This window comes from Medicago truncatula, chromosome 7 (genome assembly GCF_003473485.1).
Source record: "Medicago truncatula cultivar Jemalong A17 chromosome 7, MtrunA17r5.0-ANR, whole genome shotgun sequence".
Taxonomy (NCBI): Eukaryota; Viridiplantae; Streptophyta; class Magnoliopsida; order Fabales; family Fabaceae; genus Medicago; species Medicago truncatula.
Window position 1 is genome coordinate 44,385,324 of NC_053048.1, and position 18,035 is coordinate 44,403,358.

The 18,035-nt window shown below is 32.5% G+C and overlaps 2 protein-coding genes and 2 pseudogenes across 2 annotated transcripts; 2 read left to right on the plus strand and 2 right to left on the minus strand.

Moving 5' to 3' along the window:
* Positions 1-1,663: 1,663 nt before the first annotated feature.
* LOC25499072 (SKP1-like protein 1A) lies at positions 1,664-10,605 on the minus strand. The gene is made up of 2 exons (XM_024769424.1): positions 10,583-10,605; positions 1,664-2,129 (listed from the first exon to the last, which is right to left on the minus strand). The coding sequence occupies exons 1-2, from the start codon at positions 10,603-10,605 to the stop codon at positions 1,664-1,666; spliced, it is 489 nt and encodes a 162-aa protein (XP_024625192.1).
* Positions 4,908-7,958, minus strand: LOC25499073 (E3 ubiquitin-protein ligase SP1). The gene is made up of 7 exons (XM_039827532.1): positions 7,869-7,958; positions 7,724-7,776; positions 5,706-5,824; positions 5,520-5,615; positions 5,293-5,430; positions 5,132-5,197; positions 4,908-4,988 (listed from the first exon to the last, which is right to left on the minus strand). Exons 1-7 carry the CDS (start codon positions 7,946-7,948, stop codon positions 4,908-4,910), a joined length of 633 nt encoding a protein of 210 aa, XP_039683466.1. The 5' UTR covers positions 7,949-7,958.
* A 728-nt stretch (positions 10,606-11,333) lies between the features above and the next one.
* Positions 11,334-11,809, plus strand: LOC25499075 (SKP1-like protein 1A; annotated as a pseudogene).
* Positions 11,810-16,411: 4,602 nt separating this feature from the next.
* On the plus strand, positions 16,412-16,900 carry LOC25499076 (SKP1-like protein 1A; annotated as a pseudogene).
* Positions 16,901-18,035: the final 1,135 nt, after the last annotated feature.

Here is an 18,035-nt window from a genome sequence, read left to right on the forward strand (position 1 = left end):
CACTTCCTCCAAGTTGGCTACTCACCATTTAACTCAAAACTAACCAACATTTACCGCAAGTGACTAGAGATATTGAAGAAAAAAAGAGAGAAATAGAGGGAGAGAGTAAGGAGGGGGAGAAAGTGATATGGTGTGAGAAATTAGAGAAGTATGGAGGGGTATTTATAGGTGGGAATGGTAGTATAGGTTTTAAATACCATTAATGTGGTCAAAAAACGTGTAAAATTTGGTAAAAAAATGTGTGGATTGAATGTTGAAAAACTGACCAAAGACCAAAAAACGGTTGTACTTCAGTTCTGACCACCAGCCAACGTGCGTGAGGTAACTCGCGCACAGGCCAGTGGTGCGTGACTTAAGTCACGCAGAGCTTATAAGGTGCGTTAGTTAGGTTGCGCATAGGGGCTTTTTCAACAAATCATCAGCTGGGTGGCAGCGAAATGTACTGGGAAGAGCTGAATTCATAAAACTTTTAAACAGCTTTAACCCATTATTCCATGTTATTATCCTCCTAAATTTAGATTCCTCTTGAATTTCTACTTCAATACATACCTTTAACTGCTTCCCCGGTGATTCCAGAACCAAAGAACTTGCATACTCAACAATCTCAATTGATCAACTCCGGTAGCAGGTAGCACCTCTAAGTGCAAGATGAAAATTTTCAAGTGTTGAAATCAAGTCTTTCTCAGTGAGAATCTCAGCTGAAGACTTTGGCAACCTCATCACATATTCCACTTTGAGGCGATGAATTATGGAGACAAACAACTCTCACCCAATTTGTATCGATAAAATCCTCTAAGTACATCTTCCAATGTCTTTATTTTCCTTTAAACTATCACCAATTTACATTTTTAAGTCAAAATTTTACATCATAATAAAATCTAAGTAGTCTTCCAATGTCTTTAATTTCATTTAACCTCAAAGGGAGTTGAGTCTACCAAAAGAGACCAGACAACATAACAAGTTAGATTCGCGTTGATCCGAACACATGGACATTTTATAGATTAAATCCAATTTGTGTTAGCCATCAAATAATCTTCATATGTTTTTGAAGGAAAGTGATCATCTCTAATGGAAATGTCATCGAGGGTTCCATAAGTTGACGAATCCATATCTTAAAATTTTCAGCCCATTGAAGTAGTATTTAAATTTGAGACAACATCGGGTAGAAACAAAAAATATATAAAAATGACCATTGCTTAAAGAGTTGCATGATTATTTCATTATTTACCATTAAAGCAAAATGTATATGAGTAACACAAATATGATGTGGCCTTGTGAGACCGCCTATGAGTAGTCTATAAAATTCAATATGAATTCCTTAAAAAATAATGATATTGATTAATAAAAGAATAGTTGTTGATAGATGAGTTGTTTGGTCCACCATGGAACATTACTTAAAATTATAAAATATGGAGTATAAGTAAAATAATTCATGAGATATACCATGTTTATGGTTAAGATTGTGATTTGATTGATATCCTTTAAAAGTCAACTGGAGGTCGGACCACTTGTGAATGATCCATAATAGTTTGGAAAAGAAATTTAGTAAATTAAAGCAAAATCATAAGGAAAACACTAAATTAGATTCTAGTAAATGATTGTGAACAGTCACTCAAGACAAATAATTCTAAACAGTTAAATTGCAATATGAATATTCATTCATTCACTCAAATGCCCATGCGTTTTCGTTTCGAACTTTTGCTTCTTCCTCCGGATTGAAATCATTCTCGACGCTAAATATCTCGCGAATTTCCTCTGGTTTCTTATCTTTGATATCGTCAGCCACAGTCTGGCAGCAGAGATCCAACAAGTTCTTGATATTCAAATAGTTTGCTGCAAGGAGGATTTGGAAAAGCGTTTGCTGATCAACCTCCTTCGCGAAATCAGCATCCCAGTTCTTAAGATCATCCTCTGAAACTTTTTCATCAGAACTCGTCGCCTCGACATGCTTCTTACAGTATTCAATCACCTTCGCCAATATCTTGCCAGTGACATTAGGAACAGGGATTACGTTGTCGGCACAATCATCCTCGATTATGTGCTTGATCGTCTGAGATTTAAGTGCCACCGCCTCGGAAACCTCAAAGGTTTCGCCGTCGTCACTCTTGAGAGTGATCATCTTCTTTGATGTTGAAGACATGGTGATTGGTGAACGTCGAAAGGTGTGAAATCGCTAACCCTAAACTTTTTTTTCTTAATTAGAGAATTTGTGAGCTTAAACAATCGTATTCTCTTATTTATAGGCTATTTTGTTACATATTTTTAAAAGAAATATACGATTTTTCCGCTTATAGATATATATTTCCAATTAAAAAATATACGCAATTTAAATTAGTTGATTATTTCCATAAAAAAGACATTCAAAAATAATTTTATACTTTAATATTTTCATTCATGCTTTACAACATATATTTGTTGAGACCAAAAAATATTGGTTGAGGTATTTTAGGAGTTAAAATCACGACAATGTAGATACATTTCCTTAGACCATCCTCCTCTATTTGGGGGATTTGGATCATCTCCATTGAAAATTCTTTTAAGTTTTCTCCATTTTCAATCTCCACCATTAAAATACAACAACCACTTTTTATTATAATTTAATTCTCATTTTCTCTCTTATGTTTGATGGTTGAGATTCCACTTGAGAAAATTTGAGAGAATTTTCAATGGAGAGAATCCTAATCCCTATTTGGTTGTTTAAGTGGGTCTCACATGTACACATAATTCGTTTTATATTTTTTTTAATGTCAATACTTAATAAGCATCAAATTCCTCCAACCCAGTACCACAACAAAATTTACTAATAAGTCTCACTAATAACTCTACATTGTTACATTTCTAAAACATTCGTTTATTTCATTAGAAAATATTAAATGAAATTACACAAAAAATGAAGAGAGAGAAGGTCCTTCTATAAGCACTATTCTCTATAGATCATCATACCTGATATATATTACACTTAAACAAACAATTTAAAAAAAAAAATGATTTATGGAGACTTTTGCATACACTCGCAATACCTGTTTAATTACGTGAAACAATTCAATTTGGTAAAAAAAAAAAAAAATCAATTCACAAAAAAAATTGAGGTTGATTCATGTGGTTGAACTAACCATAATTTTTGTCGTAAACTAAATTAAACTAAACAATTGCCCTGCGCGGTGTACAAAAAGTAAAGATTAAAATATGGTTTTGGTCCCTGCAAAATGTTTTATTTTGATTTTGGTCCCTGTAATTTTTTTTTGTTGTTTTTGCTCGCTGTAAAATATTTTGTTTTTGAATATAGTCATTGAAGGGATTATTTTCAAAAGTAAAATATTTTGCAGAGATCTTTTTAAAAATCAAAAGATTTTGCAGGGACTATTTTTCTAATAAATGAGTTCAGGCATCATGTGTCACGTGTGCAAATCATCACAAAAGTGGGGCCAAAGACCAAAATCAAAATGAGACATATTTGCAGGGACCTAAAACAAAAAATAAAAATTACAGGGACTAAAACCAAAACAAGACATATTTGGAGGGACCAAAACCATATTTTAGCAAAAAGTGAATGTTTATATATCGTACCGTTTAATAAAACCCAAGAAATGTGATCAAACATTTCAATTTTCTTTGCTATGTTCTCAGGCGAAATTCGAACGTAAAAAAAATTTGGCAACCACTTCTTTTGTGTCAAATTCAAAATACTAGAGTTCTAGATTTTGTTGAATCATAATATCAACCATAGTATCATGTCCATGAGGCCAAGGTTTTTTCAAAAAGAATTCTTGATCGCGATATGCGACATCAAGATCTTTGTTGTCTCTTACTCTCTGCAACCACAACACAATTACAACTTCGACCTAGTTTAAATGCCAATCAAAACACATGTTACTCTTGGATTATTAAGGCATGAATATTCAAGATTCCATGACTTATGTCTAGTTAAGCTTTCATAGTTCGTTACGAAAAATTTTCGCAACTTGGTTTATCCGTCCACGGCAAAGAGGGCAATTTTTTAAGCGCGAGGAGCAAGTTGTACAGCAACACATATGCCCGCACCTGAAATTTAAAGATAGACCTTAGGGATTATGAATTGTATTCACATAAAGAGATTGTTTTAAGAGAAACAAAAATAGTGCATAGCTGGGTGACTGTAGCAACGTAGCATGCTACTAGCCTACTACCATATAAGCAGAATAAATTTGAATTTGTGGTTCAATCGCAGATTGAAAGCTACGGTGAGTATAAGCATTAAACTAGAATAAGATCGGTGACTTACGGGAGAAAAGCAGCATTGTATTTCTCATCAAGGCATATCACACACAAATCTGGCAAGTCTCCTTGACCACCTGCTAAGAAGTTGTCATCAATTTCACCTGAGAAATGGTCACAAATTCTTACACCTATCGAAACAGTCATTACAAAGTTAATAGACTTTTAGCAATTTACCTTCAATACCTTGTTTTGACTTCTTAGCAGCTGCATCTAGTACCCTGCATAAAATTATGAAGTACTTTGTTTAGAATAAGCAAAAGAGGTGGTATTGGAATGTTGACTGGTGTAGAATCGTAATGCAAATACTTTCACTTAAACTCGGGTGAGATTCCTAAGAGAACAACATTGTATAACTTTTTCTGGTTCAACGATAGTATGTGGTTTTTAACCATTAATAAGAAGAATGTTCAGCATTGTGTACCTTTTTAGCAGTTTACATTGTCGCCACCTTAACAAGATGTATTGAATAGTACGGTTAGCTATTAGACACGAACCAACTATTGCTAAGCCAATGGATGCATGCTTAAACCACCTAACAAGGACATCGCAGTAAGAGACACTAGAAAAAGATAAAGACACTTCAATCCAAAACGTATTAGAAGAATCTACCAATTTTTAAAGCAACCTCAACAAATTCCCATTATTTGCAATTATAAGCTGATCAATTGTTTTGGGAGAGACATAAAATGGTCCTGTGCGGGGTTGTTGAATCCGAATGGCGCCAGCATCATCTTTAGTAACCTGATCGTAAAGTTTAAAAATATTTCCAAAGAAATATTTAAAAATGATTGATTAGTCGACAACAATCCCTTTTAATATTGAAACATAAGGAGACCATATATAAAAATGAAAACACAAGTTTAGAACAACTTACCTCACCAACAACTGTTACGGTAGTGCCAATAGGAAGTGTTCGTTCAGTTCTATTGAAACCAAGCTCCTAAAAACATGGTTTCAATTATATTGGTTTTGCAAAATATTTTTGGGGATGATGAAGGAAGAGATAATGGATGGAGGAAAGAGAAACATTCCCACCTTGAGACCTCGGATATAATGCAATGCTTTACTTATAAGCCTTGGATTTGACGGTTTAAATACTTCATGTTTAACAGGTAACACAAAATCTTTGGCCGACTGAGCTCCAACCACATCCACACGATCAGTCGAATCTTCCTATAAATAAAAGTGATGAAATTATATTTAACAACGGCAACAACAAATTGAAAGAAGAATCAACAAGAGGGAGAAAGAAAAAGTCACACCAGATACCAAGGAATCTCTTTACTCGTGAACGACGTTAAAGCAGAATCTTTTATCCAGGAATCATTGTGTTTGTGTTTGAGAAAATGTTGTTCTACCTATTAAAAAATTATACAGTGAGTTAGCATTGATTGTAAATATTAGACATTATTATCATGATTTTAAGAATACTATATGTACATATGTACCGCTTCTTCCACAATTACACCCTTTAAACCACTTAATTCACATTCAATTGTGCTTTCAGATGCAACTTTTCCAGAAATTGCAACGACCAATGCTGAATTTTGAGTATCTAGTAGTTGCTCTGCAACAACACAACTTTAAAAATAAAAATAAAAAGTTTTGATTTCTATACACTATAGAAATAGGCATAAGTTTTGCATTAACAATAAGTACTTGTAGGACTACATATTAACACAATCTCCGATTTGCAAATGGACCTATTTACTCTGCGAAAACATTTTTTGATTTCATTTTAATTTGTTAATAAGAAGATGAAATAATTTTGAAGTGAGGGGTGCATACTATGCAGAGGTTTTGCTTTGTAATAACTTTTTAAAGTAACATACAAAGATTGTAAAAAATAAACTAAAGTGAATAAATATTTACAGAAAAATAGCTTCTGACATAAAGCTCAGCAAAAACAACATAATCACATCGAATTATTGGCAAGCAATCCAAATAGTTATCTCAAGGCCTACTAGCACTTTTCAACAAAATGCTACCAAAACTTAGTCCTAGTAGCTACCAATCAAAAAAGAATAAAATCAAAGTACCAACAACAAGGCATCACTTGAATTAATTAAGCTACAGATTAAGTGACCTTCATCATCATCAATTGATCGCTGCTTCTCATTAACTGGTTTCAGTAAGAGTTTTTGTTTTAAATAGCAGTAGAAAATATCACTCGTTGATACTTCAAAAAAGAAATTAGTATATGCAGTGTGCAGATTCTTTTCAGAATTTCTTAGCTTAAATACCTAATCATATATGGCAACAAAAGCTAAAGAAAGTAGTACACTTGTTGTAACTGAACATAGGAGGGGTGGTTATCATGCAATTTTTGGTAGAGAATAGTTTAATTAGTTGAGGTTCTGTATTGGTGCACTAATAGTATATTTGCAAATTGAGCGTGTTTATAATTGTCCAGGGGTTGCAGGTGCTCAAAATGTCTCGTGTTCAGTTCTGGGAGTGGAGGGAGCAGTGGAGTTTAAGTCGTTATGTGCATTTGTCAATAAAATATGTTAACATTTCTGACAGTAAGCGGAGACAACTGGTATGACAAATATGCGATATCTTGGTGTAAGAGGGATTATAGTGCAAAATATTGCAGTTCTGTCCTTGTGTTGGCTGGTGTATGGTTTTCATCGCTTAAATGTGTTCGTGTCTGCAAAAATTTGGTCTGTCAATATCTAATTCATTTGGAACGAACCAAACCAAATTGATTGGTGAAGGAGCTGATGTATCTGGTTGTTTTACTAATATGTAGGTAGGCAATATGGACGGGATTGTCATGAAAATCGGAGCCTAACTCATCCTTGCAAAACCGGCTTGTAAGTTGAGGAGTGCCTCCTCTTTATAAACTCTTCTCAAGAATCCTATCTATCCGACGTGGGACTAAATCCACCCAGTGAGTGTTGGCTGCTAACAGGGATCAGTACAGTTTCTTTTTTGCAATTCTTCATATTGCATCTTGATTGGTTTGGAAAGAGTTAACTCATAGATGTGTTGATGGATTTTTCTCATAAGGTGAAAGTGAAACTAACTCATGTCTTAGGAGTAAACAAGATACAAAACTAAATTGCTTTAGTCGAGAAGTAGCAGTTTGGAAGGCGGTTTAATTACATGTTTGGTTGCTCACTAGCATGTATGCCCATCAATTGTGGCTGAGGCGTCGGACTCAACCATGTATCTTTAGTTTAGGTGGATGATATATGGCTGTGGTAGGGGCTGATTTTCTGCTGCATAATTTGCAGATTTTTCAGTAGTTAGTCAATTAAGCTTTGGCTCAATTATATTTTCTTATTTTCTTAAAACCTTTTGTTTATCTAAGTTTCTGGACAGTGAAAGTAATGTAATTATAACTGCCATAATAAGCATATCATAGCCTCACACTTTCAGCAAGTATAACAAGAAAAAAAAAAAAAAATTGCAATAATATTAACTATATATGCTACCTTGAGTTTATGAAAAAGACACATACCTAGCTCCTTTAACTGATTGACCCGGGTCACAGATTTAAGAATTTCCGCATCCCTGCCCACCAGTCATGAAAAAGACACATACATAGTTCTTTAACTTTTTTTAATGAGTCTTATGCGTACGGCAGCAAAATATTAAATACTTACTTGCAAATGGTTATTCCGAGACAGTATAGAGCAATTCCACTAAAGTAACAACCAATTCCATCCCAAGGAATCATTTTCATCCAGCTTCAATGGTGATCAATACTACTTCCAATCACCAACATGCAAAATCATTCCAAAACCATCAAAAAATATAAAATTAATCTCCCATTCCCACCCCCAAAATTAAAATGAGAGAAAACTTACAAGGGTTTGCAGCAGATAGTAACGTGTTTGTTATGTTGCTCCTCTTTGTGCATGTCAATTGAGCAAGAATGGTGTCATTTTCAAATATAGGGTTTATACTTTCTTTTTGTTTGACAAAGCGTAGGGTTTATACTTGTTATTAACCAAGAATTATCATTATTTTATTTTTTTTAAGAAAAGAATCAATCAAGTATCAATTTATATTACATTATTAATTATTTTAAGAGTGAAAATCCAACAATCCCTCACAAATTTTTGTACCGAATCCCTCACAAGTTTTTTGTGGACCGATTCGGTCGGTAAAAAAAAAAAATCCAAATTAGTCCATGGTATTTTCATATGTGACATATTAGTCCCTATCTCATTGTGTTATAGGGATTAATTTGTCCCCAATATAAAATTGTCGTAAACTAATTTGAGTTTACTTTTTATCAAGGAGTGAATTGATATCTGAAACAATTGTGAAGAGTGATTTGGGTCTTCAATCTAATTTTAAAGTAAATTTTAACAAATACATACAAAAAAATATGTGAAATGGATTTAATGTGTAGTTTTATCATACTTTCTAAGGTCTTGCTAACCAGTGCTCTCAGGGAAGTGGTTAAGGAAACTATAAGTATAAAATTTATATTAAAAATATAAATTTCGACTTTTGATTAAGAAATAATTACACCATTTTTTTATAAAAAAGTTACTTGTTTCGGTTGCTTAACCATTACCCTGAGGGCAATGTTTGGCATTCTCATACTTTCTACCTAAATTTGGTGAATATACCGTTGGATCACGAGGGGAGCGCGGAGGACCGTCCACATCGAGGCTAGAACAACAGCACAAGCTAGAGAGACACCACACTCTTACCCAAAACCTTCCAACACTCCCCCTCAAGTGTGAGTCCTTCACTTTAACGTGTTCCCCTATAGCGGAAGCTTTTTACTTTGCCTGTCACTTGCTGCTTGTACAGTCGTTGCTGCTTTCTGCGCAACTGACCGGCGGCCTCGGTCGCACCCTTCGTCGAACCGGGGCTCTGATACCACTGTTGGGTCACGATGGGAGCGCGGGGGACCGTCCACATCGAGGTTAGAACAAGCGCACAAGCAAGAGAGACACCACACTTTACCCAAAACCTTAAGGCAATGAGTTTATGGGTCCTCTTACTTATAAGGTGTTCAACCTTTACTATTTTATCCAATGTGGGACATATAACTCACACTTGCAAACCAACACTCCCCCTCAAGCGTGAGTCCATCACTTTAACGTGTTCCCCTAGAGCGGAAGCTTTTTACTTTGTCTGTATCGCCGTTGCTGCTTGTACCGTCGTTGCTGCTTTCTACGCAACTGACCGGCGGCCTCGGTCGCACCCTTCGTCGAACCGGGGCTCTGATACCACTGTTGGGTCACGAGGGGAGCGCGGGGGACCGTCCACATCGAGGCTAGAACAACCGCACAAGCAAAAGAGACACCACACTCTTACCCAAAACCTTAAGGCAATGGATTTATGGGTCCTCTTACTTATAAGGTGTTCAACCTTTACTATTTTATTCAATGTAGAACATATAACTCACACTTACAAATCAACATCTAAGTATTCATCGGTTGGTGACCGTCATACTTTCTACATATGAAAGAGAATGATTGATTAAAATAGATAAAAATAAAAATAAAAACATATGAAAGATAAAAACAAACACATCAAAAGTCAATGACACTCTCCTTAAAAAAAATTATCAATTACACTCATATGAAATCCCTAACTTCTGACCCTATTTTAAATCCTAAAATATGTTTTATCAAGGACTCGACATATATATGTTGTAAAGTATGAATGAAAATATAATAGTATAAAATTATTTTAGAATTTTTTTTTTTCCATTTAAGTTTGACAAAAATGTCGCTTTAGTCTTTAAGTTTTTTTAGTTTTAAATAGATCTTTTAATTTTTTTTAACTTGTTAATTCAATGCACCTATTTAAAGTTTTTTTTTAAGTTTTTCAGTATCACATAGGTCCTTAAAACGGTAATAGGTGCTTTAAGTTTTTTAAAGTTTCAAATTGATCTTTTATGCTGTTAATTTAATGCACCTATTCGAAGTTTTTTAAGCTTTAAATAGGTCCTTAAAATGGTAACAAAGACTTATTTGAAACTAAAAAAACTTGTGTGTTTGTTTCATGTTATAATTGTAGATTCCTGGAAATAAAATCATAAAAACATACATGCATATGTTTGTTACAAGTTTACTAACTTTTATTTCCGGGTATAAAATATTTATGGGAATAGAAAAAATTTCCCAAGGAAAAGGGTGGGAATAAAGTTCCCATGGAGATGTGAATAAATTCATAAATAGTTACTTATTATAATCCCTATTATTATAGTTCCTAAGAATATTATAAAGTTAACCAAACATATTTTTCCTAAATACCTTGAAATAAAATTCTCATCTTTATATTCCAAGGAATGTTATTTCTAGAAATAAATTTGATAAACTTGAAACAAACACAATACTAGTGTATTTATCCGGCGTTGCCCGAGTTAGACATATTCAAGAAGATAAAAAAATTATATGTATGATATCTGCAAATAAAATTTATCACGGATTAGAATAGGATGAATATCTTAATAAATACACACAAATATAATAAAATTATAAATACTCGTAAATTTATAGATGCACATACAAATAAAATTAATTAGATTTAGTAAAAGTATTAACACATATATAATAAAATTAACTTTTAGGAATTTGTGTTATTTCTGTTGAAATATTTCTGTTACATAAAATATTAGGAAAAAATTAAGTAAAATATTTAATAGACAAGATCAATAGTTTGTTGAGATATTTATGCCAATCAAATATTGATTTTAAAAAATAAAAAAAATAATAAAAATATTGCGAATAAACGTGGAAGTGACATGTGACATTAAAAACATTACTTTATGTATATACTATTGTCAAACTAAGAGACTAAGACGTATTTTGCCAATTATTTTTGCTTGTCACGGAAATAATCAATTAAGTTTAAATCCGAAGCATATCCTTTTCAATTGGAAATATATATCCGTAATCGGAAAAATCGTATGCCTCGTTAAAAAAAATATGAAAAATCGTATATCTCGTTAAAAAAAATATGTAACAAAATAGCCTATAAATAAGATAAGTACGATTGAAAAGTTTAAGCTCACAATTCTCTAATTAGAAAAAGAAAAGAAAAAAATTAAAAAAAATTAGGGTTAGCGATTTCACACCTTTCGGCTTTCACCAATCACCATGTCTTCAACATCAAAGAAGATGATCACTCTCAAGAGTGACGACGGCGAAACGTTTGAGGTTTCCGAGGCGGTGGCACTCAAATCTCAGACGATCAAGCACATAATCGAGGATGATTGTGCCGACAACGTAATCCTGTTCCTAATGTCACTGGCAAGATATTGGCAAAGGTGATTGAATACTGTAAGAAGCATGTCGAGGCGACGAGTTCTGATGAAAAAGTTTCAGAGGATGATCTTAAGAACTGGGATGCAGATTTCACGAAGGAGGTTGATCAGCAAACGCTTTTCCAAATCCTCCTTGCAGCAAACTATTTGAATATCAAGAACTTGCTGGATCTCTGCTGCCAGACTGTGGCTGACGATATCAAAGATAAGAAACCAGAGGAAATTCGCAAGATATTTAACGTCGAGAATGATTTCAGTCCAGAGGAAGAAGCAAAAGTTCAAAACGAAAACACATGGGCATTTGAGTGAATGAATGAACATTCATATTGCAATTTGGTTTCATTATCCTTTCTTTTATGTTTTTTTTTGTGTTTATATATATATATATATATATATATATATGTTTAAGATTATGTGTGTTCAGTGACTGATTTGGTGTTTTCCTTATGATTTTGCTTTACTAAATTTCTTTTTCATACTATATACTATATTATGGATTCCCTTATGTTTTTGCTTTACTAAATTTCTTTTCCAAACTATTATGTATCATTCAGAAGTTGTCCGACTAATGCTTAACAAAATATTTAAAACTCCAACAATCAAATCGATGTCTTGACCATAAATATGATATAGCTTGTGAATTTTTTTTTTTCTTTCCAATACTCAACTAAGTCATAAACCACGTTTGTGTTGTGCCAGTTATTTATACTATTTTTTTTAGCGTTGATGCGCTAAAGGTCGACATGGACCTGCTGGTGTCGGCTTGACGATTTTACTAGTAATGTCTGGTTGTTGATTCTCTCTTGTTCTTGCATGACGACTTGTCAATCATTCTCTTCTCTTCTACTTATAACCAAAAGAATGAAGTGGTACTATAAAAACCTTAAGTTTAATGCATGAGAAGATGTACTTTTTCTAGGAGATTACTTTCCTATAATGTTTCATGAACACCATTTTCTCTATACACACATTGTACCACTTTCATGTGAGAGTGTTTGAGAGATACAAAAGATGAGTTTCTTGTGTGTGTAGGGACCGCATGGACACATGTCACAATTATATGTGGGTGTACATGTGATATATGCCACCTAAGATGATTTATGTATCACTACCTTAAATTTAATGCATGTTGACCAAGAGAACGCGTAGGGTTTATATTTGTTGACCAAGAATTATATTTATTTATTTTTTTTACTTTTAAGGAAATAATCAATCAATTATCAATTATATTACATTATTATTTAAGAGTGAAAATCCAACAATCCCTCACAAATTTTTGGTGGACCAATTCGGTCGGTGAAAAGAAATCCAAATTAGTCGATGGTATTTTCATATGTGACCCTAACTCATTGTGTTAGAGGGACTAATTTGTTCCCAATATAAAATTGTCGTGAACTAATGTAGATTTTAACAAATATATAAAAGGGTTAACAGTGTTTTCACCTCTGTAATATGTCATTTTCTGTTTTCGTCCCTATAAAATTTTCGGTTTGATTTTCACCCTCGTAAAATTTCATTGTTATGTTTTTTCAAATTTTGCATTTTGACCTAATAAATTTCCAAAAATTGCAAACTGACCCCTCAATTTTTCAGAAATTATAAGTTGACCCCTCAATTTTTTTTTGAAATTTGCAAATAGTCCCCTACTTTAAAATGGTAATAGGTCCTTTAAATTTTTTGAAGTTACAAAATAGATCATTTAAGTTGTTAATTTAATACACATATTCAAAGTTTTTAAAGATTCAAATAGGTGTTTAAAACAGTAATAAAGTTGTTTGAAACATAAAAAACTTAAAAACTAACCCGATATTTTTGTCAAATTAAAGGACAAAAGAGTTATTTTGTCAATTATTTTTAAATGTATTTTTTTTTACAGAAATAATCAAATCAATTAATTTTAAATCCGAACCATATTCTTTTCAATTGGAAATATATTTCCGTATTCGGAAAAATAATCGGAGAAATCTTATATCTCATTAAAAAATGGTTAAATATGTTTTTGGTCCTTATAAAATTGAGATTTTTTAAGTTCAGTCCTTACTTAATTTTAATAGTATTTTTAGTCCTTAAAAAAAATCATGCACTCAGTTTTAATCCCTACTAAATTCAAATTTGGTTAATTATGCTTAAACTCTTAAGTTTTTGAACAATTTTTTGCATGCGTGTTAAGTGTAACACCCCATTTTCCCAACATATAAATAATATAAAATAGATCAGAGTTCATCACAAACAGGATGTCACATTTCGTTCTTCAAAATAATATTTAACACAAATAGAGTTAAAAACCACTCTTTATTTAAACCATCTGCTTTCAATAATTTTCAACAACGTCGCAGCGGAAAATAATTATTCTTTCAACAAAATTGCCACTAAGGCCTCAACATAAACAACGTCATTAAAATCCAACAAAATTGGTCCAACAATAAATTCATAAGAAAAAAAAAACGTAACAATGGAAATAAACAACAAAGTCCCCATTCCGTTACGTATCAGAGCGACTTCTAAGACGACACGAGGAATCAACTCACATCAGAGGTTACTCTTGGTTATCTGCACGTTACCCACGTAGAGGCAACATTCAAACAGAAGGGATCAGATTTCACATTCAACAATAATAAGCATATAATTCTATAAAAAAATTTAACAACATGAAACAACAACAATTTATCATCAACAATACTAATAAACAATGAGTCAAGTAGAGAATTTAACAACGCAAAACAATAGTAATTCATCATCAACAATACTTCACATAATTCCAACTACAAATCATCAATTAATTTTGCTCAACAATGTATCAACAACGACAACTCAACGATGCAACCACAACGACAACTCAACAACTACAATATGCATGTGGTACCATCAGAGCATCAAGCTCTCTTCGTTAATGTCGTAATTTGACTTGACAGGCTACAACCCCCTTTGCTTAAAATTAACAGAGCATCAAGCCCTCTTCACTTAGAATTAACAGAGCATCAAACCCTCTTCGTTTAAAATTAACAGAGTATCAAGCCCTCTTCACTTAGAATTAATAGAGCATCAAGCCCTCTTCGCTTTAAATCAACATGCATTGACACTACCAATACAACATCATATAACATCATATTCATCAACATATACATTCATATAATAATTCATCAATCATGAACAACATCATATAACATCATAATCATCAACATATACATTCATATAATAATTCATAACATCATAATCATCAACATATACATTCATATAATAATTCATCAATCATGAACAACATCATATAACATCATATTTATCAACGTAATACATTCATTCTTACATCTTCGTAAAAACATATTCAATCATCCACAAGAGAATTTCACAATTTAACAACATTATTCTTCGCAAATAAACAATTATTTCATTCACAGACTTATAATTACGAAATTCAAGCATGCATACCTTAATTATACTCCTAATACTCAAGTTTTGGAGTTTGGGAACAAAACATAAGTTTTGTGTTGACTTGGAAATAGTTATGCCAAGTTTCCTTAAAATTTCTCCAAGACCTACTTGGAGTGTTTTCATAATAACTCAAAATCCACAAAACATTTTTAAGTCAAACCAAAGACATTGGAAAGCTAACAAAATTATCTAAAACTTTCATGTTTACACAAAAGGCCAATTCAAAACAGAAACGTGTGAAAAAGACCCAAGAACATGAAACAGAGTATGCTGTCACTGTGCAATTTCGCTAATGGCGAAAATCTAGCTATTAGCGAAATTGTTATAGAGGATTTCGCCAATAGCGAACTTCTAGCGAGTTTTCCCATGCTGTTACGATTTCTACACACTTTTTCACCCAAAAATCCAAATTTCATCTACCCAAATTCCAAATTTGATAGGAAACTTAACCTAAGATTATTCTACAACCTGAATAACAATTTTCACCATGATTCATTGGATTACCTACACTTTCAACAATCAAATTGAAATTCTAAACCTAATTTCATTAACATCATAATTTCAACAACAACAATGGTAAACTCCTTTTCATAATTATGAAACTCATGATTATAGAATGTTAGTCCCACCCTTACTTTAGATTAGATGATTACAGACTCTACAAGCTTGCTCCTCTTCTCTTTCTCTGACTTCTCACTTTCTCTCTTTTCTCCCAAAAAAAAAAAAAACAGTTTGCACGTATTCTAATTTTTATAACTCTTACTCTCCCCTTTATATAAATCCTTAACCTACTTATTTTCCCTTATTTCCAATTCTGCCCCCAAGCCTCATTATTCTAATTAATTATATTCCTCCACTAAATAATAAAATAGGGGCTACTAATAAATATGAATACACAACAAAAATATCACTCATCAAATAAATCAATTAAATTATAAAAGACTCTAAACTCAATCAAATAAATAAATCATAAAATAGGGCGTTACATTAAGAACATTACTAAAAGTTCCTCTGTAAAAAATTATCTCAAAATTTGATTTCCAAGTCTAATTTTTTGTTGCTTTTATCTTGAACTTTTGTCGTTTAAAAAAAATTCATATTTAATTCATTTCATGTTAAAAAATTCTAAATTTTAGTAAATGAACCTTTTGAAATGTTCTAAATATATCTCGGAAAAATCGTTCAAAAATTTAAAAGTTTAAGGATAATTAAACAAACTTTGTTTTAGCAGGGACTAAAATTACATGTAAATATTTTTTGTATGGATTAAAAAGACTATTAAAATTAAGTAAGGACTAAACTTATAAGTTTTCAATTTTATATGGACCAAAAATATATTTAACCCCTAAAAAAAAATATGTAACCAAATAACCTATAAATAAAAAGAAGTACGATTGAAAAGTCTAAGCTCACAAATTCTCTAATTAAAAATAAATAAATTAGGGTTAGCGATTTCTCACCTTTCGGCTTTTACAAATTACCATGTCATCAGAAACTAAGAAGATGATCACTCTAAAGAGTTCCGACAACGAAACCTTTGAGGTTCCCGAGGCTGTGGCACTTGAATCGCAGACGATCAAGCACATGATCGAGGACGATTGTACCGACAACGGAATCCCAGTTCCTAACGTGACCAGTCAGATATTGGCGAAGGTGATTGAATAATGTAAGAAGCATGTCGAGGCTGCCGCCGCCGCAGCAAGTTTTTATGAAAAAGGTTCAGAGGATGATCTTAAGAACTGGGATGCTGAATTCATGAAGCAGGTTAATCAGGGAACGCTTTTTTAGATCCTCCTTGCTTCGAACTACTTGGATAGCAAGAACTTGAGGGATCTCTGCTCCCAGACTGTGGCTGACGATATCAAAGATAAGAAACCAGAGGAAATTCGCAAGGTATTTAACATCGAGAATGATTTCAGTCTGAAGGAAGAAGCAAAAGTTCGAAACGAAAACGCATGGGCATTTGAGTGAATGAATGAATATTCATATTGCAATTTAGTTTCATTATGCTTTCTTTTATGTTTGTTTTTGTTTTTTTATGTTTAAGATTATTTGTGTTGAGTGACTGTTCACTATAATTTACAAGTTGAGAATCTGATTTGGTGTTTTCCTTATGATTTTGCTTTACTAGATTTCTTTTTCATACTATTATGGATTCCCTTATGTTTTTGCTTTTCTAAATCTCTTTTCTAAACTATGTTATAATCATTCATAAGTGGTCCGACTAATACTTAATAAAATATTTAAAACTCCAATATCAATAAAATCACTATCTTAACCGTAAATATGATATAGCTCATGTTTTTTTTTTGTTTTTTTTTTCTTCTTCTTCTTCTAAATACTCAAGTTTTTGTAATTTTAAGTAATGTTCCATGGTGACCATTTACAAAGATGGTCCACTAAACAACTCATCTATCAACAACTATTCTTTAAGGAATTCATATTGAGTTTCATGTACTACTCCTAGGTTGTCTCACAATGCCATATCATATTGTGCAACTCTTTAAGCAATCCTCGTTTATATATGTATATAAATATGGAGCATATCCGGTGAGAACTAATATACATTGTGAGAATTGAGAACTATTAATAACAATCATTAGATATATAAAACGGCCCAAATTAAAAAACTTCAACATCAAATGAGCCGTGTCGCACTCTATCACCTACTCAGTTATCTTCCTTGTAAAAGTGTTTTGGTAAAAAGTATCGATGGGGAAGGCAACGGTGAAATCTTCATGGTAGAACTATTGAACAAGAATGAATGAGATTGAAAAAAATTAGAAATCATCTAGACCCATAGAGTTCCTCCAATGGACCAAAAAATTAAGATATGAATTGATCAACTTATGGAACCCTCTTTGACATTTCCATTAGAGATGCTCTTATAAACTTTCCTTGAAAAGCAAATCAAGGTTATTTGATCGCCAACACAAATTGAATTCAATTTATAAAATGTCCATGTGTCCACATCGACTCAAATCTAAGTTGTTAAGATGTGGAATATGGTCTCTTACCGCAGACTCAGTTCCTTTTGAGCTTAAAGGAAATTAAAGACATTGGAAGATTACTTAGATTTTAATGGGAGTTGATCAATTTAGACTCT